The following is a 19,971-nucleotide window of genomic DNA, read 5'->3' on the forward strand; positions in this document are numbered from 1 at the left end:
CCAAAAAAACAAAGATGTTAACACGGGGAAGAAGTTAGTCAATATTTGATTACTGTTAGAAGGTTTACAATATTTGTCTAGTCATAGACATGTTAACAAGGTATTCTTGGAAATTAATGATACTCTGCTTAATTAACTCATTTTTGAAGCAACTTGCTCGTATATATTTAAGCTCTGAGGAATCTTGTCGTTGTATGTAAACTAGTAATTATCAATCTCCACGAATTATTGAGCAATCAGGGAAAAGAATAAAAAGAAAAAAATGTTTATCATAAAAACGGGGAGTTTCTACAAAAGTACCTTTTAAATACAATGCTCTTAACATAATTATCTCAAATAAAAATAAAAATCACAGGTTGACAGATTGATATCTTGTGTGACTTGCAACTTTATAGATATAAATAATTAAATATTACAGAAGACTTTTTTTTAAAGTAATGGAAACATATGGGCCAGACAGAGGCCTGCTAAGGTTATAAAGGAGGCTTGCTTGGGTCCAGATTCGCCGGCCATTTCGATAATGATCAAGATGAATGGCTATTCTTTACTTTTAGATTAAAAAAGAGGATTAAATGTTAACTCATAGAGGAGGGTAAAGAAATGTTTAAAAGAGAAACTATTTGGTTCCACCGACGGCATCTCTTTTGATTCTTCCATCATTCTGAGTTCAAAGCTCTATCCCACGTAACAAATAAACAAGTTTTCTAGTGGTTTATTAGGTAGAAAAATAAAAAGTTGAAATTGAATGTAATTGACACCCAAATTTTTAAAGAAAAGATCAATCTAAAAAAGTGTCCGAATCTGGTGTCCGACAAAACTTATACTTGGATTTACTGTAAAATAACTTTTTATGCTACAAAAAATTATTTTTTGCTAACTTAATTTCGGATTTGAGTTTGGTCCATGAATTATGAATTGATGTATGGCTTTGTTGTTGTTTTTTCCACCCAAATTCATTTCAAGGCCGTAAAACACATAATATTATCGATGTCAGCTTGCTAAGCTCCAAGCCAAAACTAATAACATGTTCGTTCGTGTAGATAGAACCTTGCTGCTTTCGAGTGTGGTTGCTGTTGCTTTTCAAAGTGCTTTTCACTTAGAAAAGCATGCCAATAATATTTTTTTATTTTTTAAAAATCATTTTTGAGATCAGCACATCAAAATGATTTGAAAACATTAAAAACATATTACTTCCAAGCTAAAAAAAAAAAAAAAAATTTCAAATTTTATGAAAAGCGCTTTTCAAACGCAATCCCAAACAGCCCTTTAGTGTACATCTTAATCTTTTAGAAATTTGGGCGAGTTCAATTTTCTTTTACGGGGGATCAAACTATTTGATTGTGACAAGAAACATTTTAACAAGCGGAAAGATTTTAGCTTGTCCCAACAAAAGCTCAAGGAATCACTGCGACAGGCAGCTCTTCTTCAGGCCCAATTTACTTGTTCACTGCCATCAGCAATTTGCCAACAGAAGGGAGCTTTCTCTAGAACAACACCTCTAGAATCAAAAGTTCTGAGTAGGCGCACGAATTCAATGGCCGAACAAAAAGTAGTGAGTTGGAAAATCATCTGAACGCAAAGAGGGTGCTTTTACAGTATAGTGTACAGTAATGATAGGGGAAGAAGAGAAGGGCCAATTTTTTTTTATATTACCGCCTCATCCTCTATTTCTCACCCTTCAACTATTGGAGACCTGAGAAAAGCCTTTGACCTGCTCTGCCTTTACGAGGCTTCAGCCATAAAGGCCAGTGACCACCACCACCAAGGCGAGGAAAGCAGGAGCCATGCGATTATTTTCAGTTGTCGATAACCATGTAATGAAATGAAATGTTAGTCACTGTCCCATGAGTTAGTTATCTATCCCTGAATTCTTGTCTAATATGAAATGTAATGTTACTCTTTTGTCCACAGGCTGTCGCAAAAATCAAACACTTCCGACTTAAAACAGTGCTATGAACACTTTCTCCTATGTGACTTGGGAGAAACTTCTAATGTTTATCTCCACGTCCATTTAATGCACGCGCCGACAGGGGGTGGGGGGGTGGGGGGCTGTATCTCTATGCCAATAATTTACAAGAGGGGAGACAAAAAATGTGCAACATGATACAATTAGCTACAATTGAAGCGTTTGCAAATTTGAGGCTTGACCAAACCTCAAATTTTCTTGATCCGTTCTGTCATCATGAAGTACAAGCACTTTTAGTGTTCCGGATTCTCTCAACCACGCAGCAACAACAGATCCAGTTGATATAAATCGACCTAAGTTGCATTTGGCTAACCTAAATGGTGCACCCATGCCCATGAGAAGGGCCTCGATAGCTCGCCTTAGCGTACTGTCACCAACTACTTTGCTGTGTTTTCCCCATCCAGTCAATATGCTGAAACAACAAGGAGTTCAGAAATTTCTCTTGAAATTGTTAAATAAAAGAGAGTATTAGTTAGCAAATACAACTACATAAAATGAAATACCTCAATAATTTTGGCAACTCATGACCCTCAAACACTATAGAGCGTATGTTAAGCAGCCATGCATGAACCATTGCTCGAGCAGCCCCGGAAGACATTAGATGCAAATCTAAGCAAGACTCAGACCACACATTCTCCCACACTTGTCGACGTTTCCCTTCGAGCACAACAAGCTGTGCGCCTCTTTTCTGGGATAAAAAAAAAAAAAAGAACTAGTATTAAACATCCTGAACTGATCCAGTTATACAAATTTGTAACCAGAAAAAAACAGTGTAGGACTTAGTACAGCCCAACTGAGCAAATATAGTCTTCTAATCAGGAATAGTTATAGCTCAAACTCACCTGACCAAAGTGCCATAACATGTCAGTCAGGGCATTATAAAAGGCAGATGCTGTTGAAGAATCCATCAATTTAACTTCATCAAAGAGGGATTGTGCTTGCTCCCAAACAGTTTCTCTATAACCCATAAGAAGTCCATGGGCCACACCATAAACCTGGTTATCAAATAACCGGAGCTCCTCCAATAACATTGAAGCATCTTCAAAGGAATTACAACGACTGCATCAAGATGATATACAAATGAGTTTAAACCATATTCATTTGAAGCTAAAGATCCTTGACCATATACATATAACAAGTTAATATCAAATATGGACAAAAGTTGACAGGCAACAAATGCATCCTCTCTCCAAAATCTAACATTAAACTGAACTAATTTAGGCACTCGTGCATTAGAAGGACAAGGAAATTTATCTCAAAACTCCAGAAGCGAAGAACTTGAATTCTGCTAATCTTTACTGAAAAGAAACACTGGTATAGTTTCATCTGCTTGATCTATTTTTGCTGAAGATGGATGATTACTAGGGTATAAATGAACAGAGAGCAAAATAAATAGCACAGATCATTGCATTTGAGAAACAAGTGTACAAGTTTTCGCTCATCATTGACTGTGCATGTGCTGACTAGCTCTTGAAGCAGTAATGAACAATCATGATGATCAGCGCAGTAGAAATTACCTGCAAGCATTCAAAATGGCTGAAAATGTGACCACATTTGGCTTGATTTCCAGCTCGTGCATCTTGTGAAAGACTGCCAAAATGCACATCATTTCCTGTCCGCTGCAATTCTTTGCTTGACCTGCCTTTTCAACAGCAAGCTGCCCAAAAATCTTTATGATCCGATTGCCCTCCCTATCAGCCAACAGACTTTTAGTAGCTTCCCCAACAACACCTGAAGATAGAGATTCAATTTGCAACTGACTGGTCTGAACAGTATAATCAACCACTGATTCCGTGATTGCTGACCGGCCAAATGCATCTATAATAGAATTGTAAGTGACCACATTAGGCCTAATTCCCTCCTTGGTCATCTCATCGAGCAAAGACACAGCTGATTCCACCAGCCCGTTCTTGCACAAGGCATCTATCACAGCACTATAAAGAACAACATCAGCCTTCAATCCAGCCTTCTTAAACTCCCTAAAAACATCCATTGCTTCCCTATACAAACCACCTTTCGAATACACATCAATTAATGTTGAGTAAGTTAGTAAATTAGGTGATATACGCCCAGCTTTCATCTCTTCAAACACTCTTCTAACCTCATCATACTTGCATTGTTTCCCATACCCACCCAAAAGTGCATTATAAGTCACAACATCTTTCCTAATCCCACAATTTTCCATCTCCCTACAAACATCCAAAGCTTCCTGAAACCTACCAAGCTTAGCATAAATAGAAAGCAAGGTATTATAAGAAACTCTATCCAAACTTATACACAGAAACTTCATTTCATTAAACAAATTAAGTGCATCATCAAATCTACCAGCCTTAGCATAGCCATCAATCATGGTACTATAAGTGACAACATTAGGCAGTATATTCTTGGCAGGCATCTCAGACATGATCTCAAAAGCCATGTCCATTTGCCCACCTTTACAAACGGCGTCCAAAAGCGTATTATAAGTAAAAATATCTTGCTCAATCCCTCTATTCAACATCTCGCTAGACAAACTCCTCGCAGCCTCCCACAAACCTCCTCTACTACACACAGCAAGAAGCGAATTAAATGTAATTCGATCTGGCTGCACTCCATTTCTCAACATTTGATCGAAAATCTCCACTACTCGTTTAAACTCCACACCTCCTTTCCCACACGCATCGATTACAGCATTATAAGTAACCAAATTGGGCTTCAAACCATAATGTTTCATCGAATCAAAAACCTTAATAGCCTCATCACAATAACCGCTTCTACCATAAGCACTGATTATAGCAGAGAAAGCATATACAGTATTACCATAACCTTCAATAAGAGCAGCCTCAAAAACACTCTTAGCAATCTCTACTTTACCTAACCTACCAAGAGTGCTAATCATGGCGCTCGCCAATTTTCCTTGTTCGTTCTTCTTCCTCTCGCGTTTCACTGCAAATTCAAAGCAACAAATGGCCTTTTTACAGTCTCCTCGATTACCAAGCTCCCGAAGCAAGAAAATATAATCATCCGACCCAGAAAGACGAGACTCGAAATTAAGCAACACGTTTTCAAGAGCCCCCTCGTCTTTTCCATACTCAATTACGTTCTGGAGAACTTCTTCGGCGACTGAGGTGTGGCGAGTACCCATAGTGGTTCTAGGTCGCCCGAAGTTGAGCTTGGAAACGAAGCGGGTGGATCGGCGACCAGAGAAATCGGAGGCAAGTTCGGATTTTGGAGATTGAAGAGAAGGGAAGGTAGGGTGGATTTGTGGGTGGTGAGTGGTGGTGGTGGTGGCGGCGGCGGCGGGGGGTTTTGGTGCATTGCGAGATGAGGGAGGGAGGGGAGGTTTGGTAAGAGAGACTCTTTGATTAGCAGTCCATCTTTGATGGGGGTTTTGGTGGTGGGTTTGACGGTGGTTTTTAAAATGGCTGTGTGGATAGGGGTTGTTATGATAAGGTTTAGTTGTTCCCGTGATTGAGCAGTGTGGTGGCGTTGACGCCATTCAATTCAATTAGATATGGATATCCAGTATCCACTGACTAGTAGAAAGAGGTATGCAGTGGTTGGAGAGGGAGAGGAGGTTGGGGGGGGGGGGGAGGCTAGATGGGAGGAGATGAAGCAGCGGCCATGGTTGTGGTCGCGGAGAAGACTCTAGAGAGAGAGAGTTAATGTGTGCTTTTGTGGGTGTTTTTTAGAGATAAGTGAGAGAGAGGGAGAGACTCACCTACTACCATATTTTTCTTACTATTCAGCTGAGTTTGGAACTTTGAGGTAGTGTTTCGTGAATTTTTAAAAAAATATATTTTTAAATTATTTTGATATATTAATATTAAAAATAATTTTTTTTAAAAAATATATATATATACATCTTAAAAATACAATAGCTGAATCTTTGATTAACTCTTTTCTCTTGTTACTCCAATTATTAGAAAAAGAATATGGAGTAAATGGTATAAAATTATTATTGTTTTTTGTTTTTGTGATTTTTTTGTTCGTTCTTTCTTTCTTTCACCTAAACAAATAGAGATAGGTGGGATGCTACCCGATTGCTGGAGATCTGAAGCTCAATCTCTGCCGCTAAAACTTGTGGGGCCCAAAAGAAGTGGTGGATTGACCAGAAATGGATGGTGAAGATTGAATTATTGGTGATAAGGCCACGTGTGAGGTGAGATCTTTTTAAAGAAAAAATCGCAGGTTAAATGAACGGATGTATTTTTGTGTATCACCCAAAGTAAATAAAATAAATGAAAGCTGTCGTCCGTCGCCGTTTTTGGTAGATTGAAGTATTGACTGCTTTCCATTTTCGAAAAATAGCCTTGGAAGGGAGTCTCCCATTGGAAGTCAAAGCTAAAGTTTGAAGGAGGGAAGACAAAACAAAACCCACCCAACCCATTCGGATTCTCCAATCACCCGGACCGAAACCAAACCATAAGTACCCTTCATCATTCCAGTTTTTTTTTTTTTTTGAAATGCCAATGTTTGTGTAAAGTCTTTGGAAAATAAAAGTTAATTTATATCGTTTAGGACTTAAGTTGTTTAGTAGTTTTTCAAAACGTTATTGGAATAATCTCGTTAAAATTAATATCACCAAACTTAATATACTTTTTTAAAAATTTGTATAAGAAATGTTTGGATAAAAACAGTTTGATCTATCCTTTTATAGATTTATAGGAAGAGTAATGTGATGCATGCAAGCAATCAAAATGATTTCACACATATTAGTGTGGTAATTACTGTTTGATTTTTAGCAAATCATTTAATTTAACTTGATATATCATCATTTTTCATAAATTAATAGTTATAGTTTATGGAATGGTTTGATGGTCCTCCTAGTACAGTAGATTTTTTTTTTTAATTGTGATTGTTCGACCTAACTTATATATATCTCAACTAATTTTTGAAGTTTTAAAATTAACAAGTAAATAATTATCCAATAACCTTGAAATTCATAACATTCAAACTCGTAACTTTTAAAAATTTAATAGTACTTGTAGTTTGTATCTTTTAATAAATTAGTTCATCTTTTTACTTATTTTTTTATATATATAAGTGTTGAGTTATTCCAGGTTTTTAAAATGAATTTTCATATTTTTCTCATAATAAATCAAAAAAATATGTAAAACTAAACTTCAATCAATTTCAATATCACCACCACACAAAAAAAAAATCCGTCTACAACTATCTCTTACCGTTTTTTGCTCTCAAATCACTGTTGTCAACAAAAAACCAAAAGGCATAGCATATTCATTATATACACACTTATAAAACACTATGGATCACAATACTTTTTTTTCCTTTAAATTTTCTATTTCATTTCCTAAACTTTGTTTTCTTGATTCTATCCTTGGATAGTTTATTGTTTTGCATTTGAACTTAAGAAATTGTTTTGACTGGCTTACTTCGAGGTGCTCGGGGTGGCAGAACATGCCCTATTATTATTATTATTATTTTACTTGATTTTGCAGAAAAAAGAGTTTTTTTTTCCTTGAAAAAAAATTGAGATTGCGCGGACCTAATTTGATATAATATGTAAAACAAGTGTGTTTTTTTTTTTTTTTTTGTCGTTGTTTGCCCCTTTTATTTTGTGTTTTCTCCCTTCAGGATTGCTTCAAATTCAATTGTGATCCCTTTAGTATTTGCAATTTTCACTTGAGTTTGAAATTTCAATTTGTTTATTTTTCAATTCTTGTTTCGAGAAAGTCATAAAAAAAAACAGCGATTATATATATATATATATAAAACCAATTCCTATTTCCTGGGACCACTATTTATCCAAGTGTATTTTCCCTTCGATCTGTCCACGTGTGATGCTCCTCTCAAAGGAAAAGTAGCAGGGGGTAGTACAAAAACGAAAGTAAGGGAGTACGAGTACGTTTTGATGACATGTTATTATTTTTTTATTATAGCAAAACTCAAACAATGGCAGAGCCTAAACGCTCGTTTTATTCATAAGTCGAGTCAGCCACGGAACGCAGCATGCCAAAACACCCCAAACACCCAAACACACCAGGCAGGAAATTTCATCCCATACAAAACAATGCTTCTTCGACTTGTCTTGCTGCTATCGGTTCTTGGCTCGTCCTGGATCGGATGGGTCAATTCACATCAGGAATCAGGTGAGTGGAGCTGCGAGTCCGACGAAGAGATCAGTATAGAAGCCGAGTTCAAGCCTGGATTCATCACCCTCGATGGCCACGCCGATGATTGGAAAGACATTGATGGCTTGGACTCCTCACTGCTTCCTGCTCTCGACCCCGATGACGATAAACAATACACAGGAGGGAAAATGACCGTCAAGGTAAGGATTTTTTGTTCGAAAATTAGTATCACGCTTTAATAAATCAGCTGTTAATAAATCACAGTGAATTTCGCAGGCCTTGCATGATGGTAACGATGTGTTTTTCTTGTTGCAAGTTGATGGGAACTATGCTTATACAAAAGGGTAATTTTTGGATTGATTTGTTGCATTATTTATCTATTGGGTATGGAATTAATCTTTCTGGTTGCTTTAGTGCTGATTTTTTTTATTATCTATATTGACATCAAATTCTTGTCTCTACTTTCCTTTTGTTACCTTTTATATAATTTTTTTTTCCTGCTGGGTTTCTTCCGTTTCGGGAATGGTTAAGAGAGTGCATGTTCTGGTTCACTCAAATTGCTGATGCGTTGACTTCTCAATTTTGAAGGCCCTTTTCTCCTTTTTGTTGGATTGAATTGGATTTTTATGCTGCAGCGATAACAAAAAATGCCCATCAGTTGCTCTCATGTTTCCGATTGGCGATGAAGCAACCTATCACAATGTAAGTCACGTTGTTAGCTCATCATGTTCGTTGTGGTTTCTTAATCAGAGAGTGAAAATTGAGGATTGCTCGTATCTTTTTAGATGGGTGGCTGCAAGGAGGGAACTGGTACTTCCAATAGGAAGACTTGCAAAGGTCATGAAGTTGATATTATGCACTTCTCAATTGGAAATGCTATCCCAGGACGACTCTATGGTGGGAATCCATTAGACAACGGAGATGGAAATGGAGGTGACAGGTGCCGCCATATTAACTTCTTCACTATCAGAACCATGGGATGACATGTTTTGTTGGTGATATTTGCATAATTTGGTTATGTTTATTTTAATTTTTAATTCTTTATTCTCTCTTCTGAACAGGTTTGGTCATTTGGTTGATCTCTATTCTTGGAATCCACACTGTAGATACCTTGATGGTATTGGTCCTTCAGGTACCTCTTGAATTAACTATTCAGTTTTAATTGTTAATTGGGTGAAAAAGGTATGTTTGCATGATATGAAAACGATGGAACTGCCTTTAAAGGGGAAAAAAGGGAAAGCGGGATGAAGCACTAACCAAAGTGACTAGAAGGAGCACAATCAAGGTGGCTTAGAATTCATTACATGCTCTTCCAAAATCAAAGCTTTCTTTTTATGAAGCTGTCCATTTCATGCTTTGTTGATAATAACACTCACCTTAAGACCTTTTCAAAGATCTCGATATGTCAAGTCTTCATCCTCAGTGCTAACTATTCTCCAAGGACATCCACTGATGGATGCATCTTGAATGCTTGTCTTCCATTATGCACTGGAATGCTCTCCATCCTATCCTACTAAACTCCTGTCACTCTAACCATTGTGTAATCCAGTGGCTGCACCTTTCCAAGACGAACTGTCCCAGGCTCAAACCTGAGATTTGCACCCCTTGCTAAGTGGAACTTACAATTCTCCCTTCCTTTCTATCTACTAACACTATTAATTAAGTGTATCAACTTTGGTACAAAGAACCCTTTATTCTATGGAAACTATTTTTCCATTGCCTTTGCACTTGTTTTGCAGCCGTCATCTTATGTTTAAGATCCTTACACTTTTAATCAGGTCACTTGTTTCTTCTTAGTTTTCACCATGTCTCTAATTCATAGTTGTTATAGTTTATTGTGCCGTACTTGTGTCTTCTTAGAGGGTGTTTGGGAGTGGGGTCCCGGTTGTTTTTCAAAGTGTTTTCGTCTAGAAATGCATCAAAATAATGTTTTATTTTTATTTTTTAAAAAGCATTTTTGACATCAACATATCAAAACAATTTGACACCATATAAAAAAAAATTAAACAAAAAAAAAATTGAATTTTCATGGAACGTGATTTGCACAACGTTCCCAAACGCGGCCCTAGTAAATTCCTTCCAAATCCTATTCTCAGTTAGCTTGACTACTAACTTCTTCCTTCTCCAACCTGTCAAATATCTTATTCTCGAATGAGATTAAACCTTAAAGTATTTCGGATAGAAGAGTGAGTTGATAATTAAAATACTTGTCCCTATCAAACCAATAACAAAAAGACACAGAATGCAAACTGTACAACTTGCTATAGCTCCAGCCATTGATGTGTATTTTCTGTAGTAGTATGTTCTATTATGATTTGATATGCATGATCAGAGTGTTTCACTTCTTGAAACCACATTCATGGTTCCTGACCAGACATGGCCTTAAATGCTCTCTATGAAGATAACTTGCAGTCTTGTACTTGTTTGGCACTTGTTTGGTGATCATGTAACTATTGAATCACCACTCGAGAATTAAGATGTTTGGTAACCCCTTTGCCATACAGAAGTCTTCTTACCTCACAAAATTAGTCATGATAAACTTTCTGCAAAAAAGAAGTCAAAACAGTCTTTACTTCCAAACACTGTTTTGCTCACCACTTATGTGGTGGTAACACCAATTTGATCCTTAGTGTTCAAACTTTCAATTTGTTAGTTTCCCTTATTTTCTTTTCCTAGGAAGAAATGTAAATGTCACAAAATTTTTTATAGGCTCCGTAAACAAGTAGTGGGGTAATTTTGATAATCATGAGCCTCTATGCTATTTTAAGATCTAGCTCATCTTGTTCAACTAGAAATGGTCCTAGGAGCTCTACCTATTGTGGCGGATGATTTGCTATGAGTCTTTGTAATAATTTACCAAGCCCACTTTCCTGGGCTTTCAGAAGCATATCTTTATGCGTATGGGATCTTTTCTTTCTTCAGATATACACTTTCTTAAGCTAACCACAAATCCAAACTTCTGAATTCCATTTTTGATGTTGGTTGTTATCCATTCTAACAATGTTTGCTATTCATTTCTTAGCTTGCATGTTTGGTTATTTCAAGTCAACCTTTTTAATGGTGAGCAAGTAATAACCAATCTTTTTTCAGGAAATGATTCTAGTGGCCAGAATAACTGGAAGGGGGCATGGTGGCACAGTAGCTTCAATGTCCACTCAGGTGATTGCCCTTTTTTTTTTCTTAGTTTGATTTTCAAAACATTGTTCTTCTACCTATTATTCTTGATAGCCATGATACCAAATTCAGAACACCTATAGCTTTAGCATGCTGAGAAATCTATGCAGCTTTTTTGTACAGTTAAGAAAAAGAATGTGACTTGTACAGCGTGATCAGCTTTGTTAAAAACACATCAATATGCATTGTACAAATTCGCTCTAGGCTAGATTAATCATGTTTTCAATATCCAATAACATGAGTTTCTATTTTGTATGATTAAAGATGGTGCTTAAGGAACCATGCATCAAAATCTGTGCTGTGAAAAGGGAACTTGAAATTGGAAAAGAATTGAATTTCACTATTTCTTAAGAAAATTGCCTTTAAGACATAGTAAGTTCAATTTGGTTCGTATCACCATTTCTGTGCAGCCTGCTGTTTTAGTCTCAAATTATGGATTATGATCTGCCTTTTATCCATATTCGTCTTGTATGCTTTTGACAGTATCTACATCTTTCTCCTTCAAAATTTGATTTTAATATTTTGCAACAGGTTTTGTAGAGGAAGACAGTCCTTATACATCAGATAGTCAGAAGGGAACGTATATCTTTGAATTCTCTCGGCCTTTAAGAACCATGGATCGTCTCCAACAGGTTAGAAACCCATCCATGATGTTCAGATATTTGGTTACCCTTGAGATCGAATATAAGAAATTTTATAGTAGTTTGCTTTATGCAATTTCAGTGAATGTTTTAATCCATGGTTTGATGTCACTTACACCATGTTTTCCTCACTCGCTTTTTGTTAATGATGGTTATTATGTCTTCTAAAAAAAGAGAGAGACAAAGAGAGTACCATCTTTTCCTCACTCGCATAACCTTGATTCTATTTCATCTCCATTGTGGATTATTACGTGTGCTTAGAGAGGATATCTGCGGTTTGATGCTAACTTCTCACCATGCTTGTTGTTGAGCTTTGCTCCCAACATCAACACTTGAATCGGAAAGGAATCAAGGATACACATCGGAACTTGAACTGTTTGATTGTTGCATAGGTTTGTAGTTGAAAGTATTACCCTGCAGCAAGAGGTTCTGAATGAGCTGCTTTCTCTAATTTCCGCAGGATGCTCAGTTTACAATTGGTGGATCTAGCAAGATGGCTGTCGCATTCTGGTATCCAGTTGACGGGAATTCATGGCATGGATCTGGTCACTATTCTGTCAACTGTGATTGGATACCCCTGGACATCTCTCCAGGCAGTTCTGTGTTGAAGGCATCTAAAACAGGCAGTTCAGGAGATGTTGCCAGTGCCTTTGCCCTTCTATTCTCAGTTGTCTCTATATGTCTCTCTGTTTTTGTGGGATACAGAGCAGCAACTAAATCCAGGAATGAACCCTATGAAACAGTGGGAAATCTTTAGGCCAGCAATGGGGCTCTGTGAGTGTACCGTAATTGAGAACTGTACTACTTAGCCTGTACTTCGATCACTACCGCAACTTTGTCTGTACTTCGATCACTACCACATTGATAGATATTTTTTTTAATTTATTATAACTCAATTGATAGTTTATTAAAAACCTTTATGAAGTGTTCTATCACTTTCCTTTCCTTTTTGGGTATTCTTTAACCAGCCTTTTGGTTTTTGAAGTATCAGTGCACAAGTCACAGGTTAACAACGCTATCTATAGACAGCTGGTTTCCTTCAACAGAAACAAACGGCGCGTCGTCTTCTGCTCATCTTCCCTTTTTGTCCAGGTGCCGCGCGCTGTGACAAGTAAGAACAAAAACTAACCCTAAAAAGTAAAAACCACAGGCGAACAGTAAACAATCCAAAGCTTATACAGCGAGCGATATCAATTACATAATCTGCAGATGCGTTTTTCTTTTGAGAATCAGGGTGCAATGGCTGGTGATGGAAGCAAAAAATCTCAAGTATCAACAGCCCCCCCTCGAAAAATGAGTGTTCCAAAATTTGCAGAGAACAGAGCACCTGAACTCGAGACTCTCCACTCAATCGTTTCAAACCGAACAAACAATAATTTCCGATCTCTAAGAAACAAGAGAAGAATAACCACTGCTTACAACAAGCAAGCTGCAAAATAGCGACCTAGAAAGAGGAAATTAGGGCTGTCCGCTAAAGTGAAGGATGACCTGGATTCGGCTTCGATGAAGTCCCTCGAGGAATTTATGGTCCATGCAGTTTCAAATAATTATAACGCTGGATCCCATAAAAAGACCAAATTCCCGAATCCAACAAAAGGGAGCCCAAACTCATTTCGGACTCATGGAGAAATAAATGAGGCCCATCTATTATTTTGGCCCAAATAAGAACTTTCTGAAAAAACAGGAAACAAACTTATAAAATCAAATCCAGTATCTATCTATCAGAAAGAAAGCAGTCAACTCACCTCTCAAACAGGTACTTCCACACTCTCTCTCTCTCTCAATCCCTCTCTTTCGATTCGATTTATTTATTAGCATGAATCTCGTTAGATCTCAGTTACCGTTGACCAATTTATGCTAAGCAAATTTGAAATTAAAAGTTAAATAGTTGGTGGAATTTGAGTAGACTACTGATATTCAGTAATTGTATGCAGGTCTTGGAGATTTGGAGTATAGGTAGTAGGAGATGGGAAGGATCAAGCCTCAAGCTCTGCTGAAACAGAGCAAGAAGAAGAAAGCGCCGAGTCGAATAAGCGTCGCTCGTATTCTCTTCTGCTGCTTCATTTTTATATTGACTGTATTTTTCTTGTATTCTGCGTATAAAAACTGGTCGCTAAGGTATGTCAAGTTCAAAGTTTGATGATTTATCCTTTGTGCTGTAATATTTGATGATGATTTACAGTTTGGATGCCCCAAACTGTTTGGATTTGGATCTGTATTTTTCTGTACGCACGTTGGCTAAAATATTTTTTCATTGTGGAAATGCAATGTGTTGATTTTCAGGTTAGATGGTGCATCTTTCCTTCTCTTTTTTTCTGCTATTATGCTTGATGTAGTTCTGTAATTGAGCAGATTCTTGCGTTGCAAGAATTAATACAGCATCATTTGGTTTAGGAAATGTTTTATGATAATTATGACTCTTTATGGGGTTTTCCTTTTGAAGGTTGAAATATAGAGGGGCCATTCCTGTGGTATGCTAAAATTTGTGGGCTTGCTACTGTAATGGTGTCAATCTGGGTCTTGAGAGCTGCAACTTCATTTAAAAACGCGGAAAGGATGTTTCTTAGCTGCCTCCCAAAGAACCTTGTGGGATCATAATTGGATAATGTCGCGGGAAGAATTTATATTAGATGTTTTGTATTTTAAAAGTTCATAATTTTTTTTTTTATTTGAGCTGAGGTTGAGTTTTAATTTTGGGTTAAGTTTGGTTTTTAGAGTGGCTTTTTAAAGTCATGTGTAAATTCGTCATGGTTTTTAAAATGTTTTATAGGTGTTTTGGATAAAAACATGAGATTTTTATTAGTTTTTTTCATTTTCACATAAAAAGCATTACACAACCAATACCAGGAAATGTTACTGAGTTGTAGTGGCCAATATTTTGAAGATACTACTGTGGGGCCAATTGCTTTTGTAGAACCCAGAAACAGATGGATAATCTGTGTCCGTCTGTTGGGTTATTGCTCAGGAACTTATTTTGTTACTAATTCATGCAAGAGCAAGACCTTCAGTCGTAAGAATTTGTTTGCCAGGAAATTGAAGAGGTGGACGCAGATGAGCACTATAACCTAAATCTCATGTAGATGTGACTATGAAGCAGAAAGTCTACAAGCTGATCTACAAATCCGAAGCTTTTCCATGTTGCTTTGGTCGTCCATCCCACATTGCATTTTACCAGCCAAACTTGTGACAAGGAGAGGTAGAGCATTTAGGGTTCGTCCATCCCGCATCGCATTTTACCGGCCAAACTTGCCATGGGGACAGCAGTGCATTTAGGGACGAGTCATCCCATTGGAGGCGCAACCATGAACTGGTTCAAGCTATTAAATTAGCATGTATAGCGAGCCAGCTCTATTCTAGTGATTTTCTTTCTCACGCTGGATAATACACAAAGTTTACAATGTATAAAGAATGGGATGTAGTTTTACTTGGAACAATTAAAGAGACTCTGATTTTGCCACATTCGGTTCCTTAATGTTATCGATAACATGATAGATAATGCATGTAAACTCCACTCCATTAAACTCAAATAAAGTTGGAATTTTTATTGATGCATGGACGGTAGCAAGTCAAATATCAACCACTGGATTCATGAGATTCGTAGATGAAATTCACTTATTTAATGTCTAAAGATATCCATCCAATTGTTGTTATTTTTTCGGTAAATAAATTCTTTAAGACTATATATATATATAAAGCTAAGGAACACCGAGTGGACTATAATCACATCAACTGGATTTTGTTCCTGAAATTAAAGATTTCCTGTCATTTGAAATGCTTAGCATATGGATACCTTCAATATCAAATTCAAATTGTTACTCATTGGAAGGGTCTAAAGTTTTTGTTTGCATGTTCCAGACCTGGACCTATTTAGGGCAGACCCTTTCAAGCAAGTTCTCTAGCTCAGGGTTTATTTCAATGCCATCTTCTTCCAACCTCTGCCGCATCTCTGGGGCCAATTTGCCAGCAGCAATGTAAGTCTTTAGCAACAAATCGTAAGCATTGGAGTCAAGACGATTGATGTGCTTCAAAATCTTGCATAGTTTCTCAGCACCATCAACATCTTTCTCATCTTCAAAATAAGCAAAAAATGCACTCACTGTTTTTGGCTCTGGTTGCCATTCAATCTCCTTGACCTCGGAAAATGCAGCTTTCATGTGCATCAGAGCCAAATCCAGTTGATGGTTCTTCAAGAAGAAAACCATGAACATCTCTCGGGCATTAAAGAACAATCCTTTAGTCCTCTTTAGAGCATCATCAAATATTAATGCAGCTTCTTCATACATGTCATGCTCTAGGCAGGCTCTTATAGCAACATTTGCTAACCTCATATCATAACTGTGGCAACTGGACTCCCACTCCTTAAAACACTTCAGTAGACCCTCGACATCTTTTAACTTAGCAAGAGTGTGAAGCATGGTAAGGTAACTAACATTGGTCGTTGTGTGGAAGTTCGACTTTAGGGAATTCCACACCCGATTGACCTCACCTAGGTTAGAAGTACCAGCATAAAGGGTAATCAGAAAATGATAAGCTTCACGGTAATCACCTTGTCTGCGTTTTTTCTTAATTTCACGTCCACGTTCTATCTGTTCCTCTACCTTTTTGAGAGCCGATTCAGCTTTGTCAAAATGTCCAGCCTTGACGTAGATTGTAGCAAGGTTAGTGTATGTAGTCCAAGAAAATTTTTTTTGACCATCCATTTTCATCTCATCTAGAACTCTCTCTACCCCCTCAAAATCATTTAAGCATCCATAACTCTGCATCCACATGTTATAAGTGAAGGTACATGGAGATACGCCTTTCTGCTTCATCTCTTGTACTATGGGGAGCACCTTCTCAGGTTGGTCCAATCTCAAATGTAGGCTAATGAGATTGTTAAAAGGCAAAGAAGTTAAAAGAAACTTCATCTTGTCCATTTTTTCAAAAAGAGTCAGTGCCTTTTCAGACATAAGTTCCCTGCAGTAACAGCTCAGAAGCGCTCCATGAGTTGAATGATTTTGCTCAGATGGTGAGAGGTCGTCAAAATAATTCTCGGCTGCAGCAATCCCTTTGGTCTTTGCTATAAGATCTAGGTAAACTGCATGGGAAACGCTCATTTTCCTCTTCTGCATCCACTCCATTACCTGCAAGACACAAAACAAAGCGATCCCAATCAACTCAAAGAATAGAGGAAACAAAGAAAGAAGACGCATAGCTTACAAAACTAGAGCACAACCATGAAACAAAAATAAAATAGCCGAAGCAACATTTTTGCGCAATTTGAGGAGTACAAATAGACAGTACATTGTTTCCAAATCTCAATTACAAGAAACAAGCAATCATGGTTGCCCAACCAAAACACTTGTCTCGTGGTGCTATGGGGACCTCCAGAAACAAAATATTCATTCATTCATAGCTATGGGCTATAGCCATATTTATTGCTGGATTCAATGACATTCCAATTTCCAAGCACTCGCGTTACTTTTCCAATTTGGGTTATAAATGCAGGCATCGGTATATCAATACACTCAAATCTTAGTCTAGAATTAGATTGGAAAAAAAATTAACAAATAAGCTAGCAACCCTTAGCCTCAGAGGTGAATCAAGGGCCCTGGGGATGTGAAAAAATCAAGAGATTTGACAAATGAAACAGAGACAGACAGATGGACCTCAATGGCATAGTCGAACCTGCCGTACTTGCGGAGCTCTCTGATGCAAGCAAGGAGATCGACTTTGTTTGTTTTTCCGCCCTCCAACACGAAATCATTTAACGTCTTTGACGCGCTCTCCCCGCTTGCCCCTAGTTCCGACAGCCTCTTGTACAGCCTCTTCCGTTTTTCCAGCGCTACTGGCACCGCCTCTGCCGCCGTGCACAGCTGCCGCACCACCCATGATCCCGTCCATAACAGATGACTTGGACTCTTCGTCATGTACTTAGATTCACTGTTAATTAAAGCGTTCTCTCTCTCGAGAATGGGGTTTTAGTAGGGTTTGTCAATAGAAATTTTAGGTGGTTTTATTTTTTGGGGGGTATTAATTTTATATTTTTTTAAAATAAATAATAAAATATTATTAGTTATTTATTAGCACCATAAGATTTCTGGGTTTAGTTTGCTTCTATTATATTTTTGTTTTTTTTTTTCCTTCTTACACTAAAAAAAAAATCACCTTAGTTCTTAGATTTAATCATTAATAGCATTTTTCGTCCTTAATCAATATCACTTCTGTCAGTTTTAACCTAGTTCACTGCAATTATACTTTTAACTTTTGGTATTGGTGCATAAATTAGCTCTCCATCCACCTCTAATGTGTATTTGGTATTATGATATAATGTAATATAATTTAATCAATTGTGAGATGTGATAAAAAATTTAATGCAACGCATCATAAATATTCTTAGTAGTGTAACGCAGCATTTTACAAAGTTTCATTTCATTTCCTAATTTTTTTCAAAAAATATATTTTAGTCCACATATTTTATTTTTATTGATAAATTGGTCTTTATTTTAAAGTCTTTGCTCCCTGTATTATTTAAAAATTATATTCTAGTAACCATCTAATAGGTGATCTAGTAATAAGAGTTTGGGACCAAAAGATTTACTTCTTCTATAATCTCAAGTTCAAGCACTATGATTACTAATAAACTACTAAAAACTTATATTATTGTTAACTTCAGGGCCAGTAAAATTAGTTGAGATACATGTAAATTAACCTGACTACCCACATTAATTAAAAAAAAAAGAATCATATTCTAGTTCTTATGGTTATTTCTTTTTCATTTAGATTCTTATATGATTATTTTTAATCATAAAACACAGTTCATTACATGATTTTTTTATGTGGTACTTGTAGTGTAATGGGTCATCACAATTGTAATGATTTATTGTATTATAATTTTAAAAATTACACAACTAAATAAAAGAATATAATACATCCAATTAAACATTTCATAAATACTTTAATTATAAATTGAATCAGCAGACCTAATAGCACATGTTTCATGATTTTGAGGCTCCAGAAATTTCACTTTGACTTTTAGCCAAATAATTTAAGACTTATTTACATGAGTTGTTATTATTATTATTATTATTATCCCGTTTTCAATTTCGTAGAGTTTTTTTAGATCTTTCAAGTTAATAGATCCTCTTTTATTTTTGCTATTGGTGTTTCTATTTGGCAAAAGAGGAAGATTGGTAGTTAGGATTTAGGTTTGTTTTGACTATTGATTTTAGTATTTCGTAAATTGATAGATATGAGATTGAATTTGTTGAATGAATTTTCAACGGATATAGGCTAGGAAAAAAACGGAAGTTGGAAGCATTGCAAATTACAACAATGGCGATGGAGGATGAATATTAGAGTTTTTCAAAAAAAAATTATTTTTTTATCGTTGGACTTATGAAATTCATTTTTAAGTGTTCAAGATTGTGACCCACAAGTTGTAGATTAACATTAACTATTTGACTCGTAATTTTCCGCGAGTTAAATATTTTTTTTCTAATAAAAAAATTGAATATAAAAGCTTCTTTAATGTAATTTTTTGACAAAATAAACTGAAAAGTTTATAATTGCTTCTAATTAAATAAATTAAAACCATTTGTGCTAATAATTAAAAAAAACTCATTAACAAGTTAGGGGGGGGGGGGCATGGTTAGGCTAATTGCAGCCTAACTAGAAGGTTACTTGCTTTTAGCCAGCCTAGGTTTAGCTGGCTAGCAACTTGATGATGAGTATCAATGTTTGTACATGACAGCCCCTTAAAATGTATTGCATAGCAGACGTGGATTTAGCTACATAGTAAGTTTTGTTATTGTAAAAATATTTTTTAATAAAAAAAGAGATTCTCATATTAAATAAATGACTAGGGTATTGTTTCCTAGCGGATATGAAATGATGACATCATCATAACTATCAAGGAGGAGCTTTGGTAGCTTTATATGATTGACATTTTCACATATGAAATCAATGATAATTATGCATCCACATTTATACATGATAGGCATTTAAGAGATATTGTTACAATTAATGTGTATTTAAGAATTTCATCATTGAAAAGATATTTATTAGAGAAGAGAGGAGAAGACTCTAGCCTCCTAATCGATATGACATGATTATATCATTATTGTCTTTAAAGAAA

General features: G+C 36.4%; 3 protein-coding genes across 6 annotated transcripts; 1 reads left to right on the forward strand and 2 right to left on the reverse strand.

Moving 5' to 3' along the window:
- Positions 1-1,913: 1,913 nt before the first annotated feature.
- On the reverse strand, positions 1,914-5,681 carry LOC118041077 (pentatricopeptide repeat-containing protein GUN1, chloroplastic). The gene is made up of 4 exons (XM_035048196.2): positions 3,484-5,681; positions 2,809-3,025; positions 2,470-2,654; positions 1,914-2,378 (listed from the first exon to the last, which is right to left on the reverse strand). Exons 1-4 carry the CDS (start codon positions 5,442-5,444, stop codon positions 2,114-2,116), a joined length of 2,628 nt encoding a protein of 875 aa, XP_034904087.1. The 5' UTR covers positions 5,445-5,681; the 3' UTR covers positions 1,914-2,113.
- Positions 5,682-7,864: 2,183 nt separating this feature from the next.
- On the forward strand, positions 7,865-14,142 carry LOC118041074 (uncharacterized). 3 transcript variants are annotated; one of them, XM_073404439.1, is made up of 10 exons: positions 7,865-8,240; positions 8,317-8,384; positions 8,676-8,742; positions 8,826-8,980; positions 9,102-9,172; positions 11,131-11,199; positions 11,746-11,846; positions 12,316-12,966; positions 13,065-13,611; positions 13,790-14,142. In XM_073404439.1, the coding sequence occupies exons 1-8, from the start codon at positions 7,980-7,982 to the stop codon at positions 12,610-12,612; spliced, it is 1,089 nt and encodes a 362-aa protein (XP_073260540.1). In that variant the 5' UTR covers positions 7,865-7,979; the 3' UTR covers positions 12,613-12,966; positions 13,065-13,611; positions 13,790-14,142. The 3 variants fall into 3 exon arrangements, with proteins under 3 accessions (XP_073260540.1, XP_034904078.2, XP_034904077.2); XM_035048187.2 differs by having other exon boundaries at positions 13,089-13,611; XM_035048186.2 differs by having other exon boundaries at positions 12,316-13,611.
- A 1,126-nt stretch (positions 14,143-15,268) lies between these two features.
- On the reverse strand, positions 15,269-17,870 carry LOC118041073 (pentatricopeptide repeat-containing protein At1g02370, mitochondrial). 2 transcript variants are annotated; one of them, XM_035048185.2, is made up of 2 exons: positions 17,523-17,661; positions 15,269-16,978 (listed from the first exon to the last, which is right to left on the reverse strand). In XM_035048185.2, exon 2 carries the CDS (start codon positions 16,973-16,975, stop codon positions 15,719-15,721), a length of 1,257 nt encoding a protein of 418 aa, XP_034904076.1. In that variant the 5' UTR covers positions 16,976-16,978; positions 17,523-17,661; the 3' UTR covers positions 15,269-15,718. The 2 variants fall into 2 exon arrangements, with proteins under 2 accessions (XP_034904076.1, XP_034904074.1); XM_035048183.2 differs by having other exon boundaries at positions 15,272-16,978; positions 17,504-17,870.
- Positions 17,871-19,971: the final 2,101 nt, after the last annotated feature.

Source organism: Populus alba, chromosome 14 (genome assembly GCF_005239225.2).
Source record: "Populus alba chromosome 14, ASM523922v2, whole genome shotgun sequence".
In the NCBI taxonomy this organism is placed as follows: Eukaryota; Viridiplantae; Streptophyta; class Magnoliopsida; order Malpighiales; family Salicaceae; genus Populus; species Populus alba.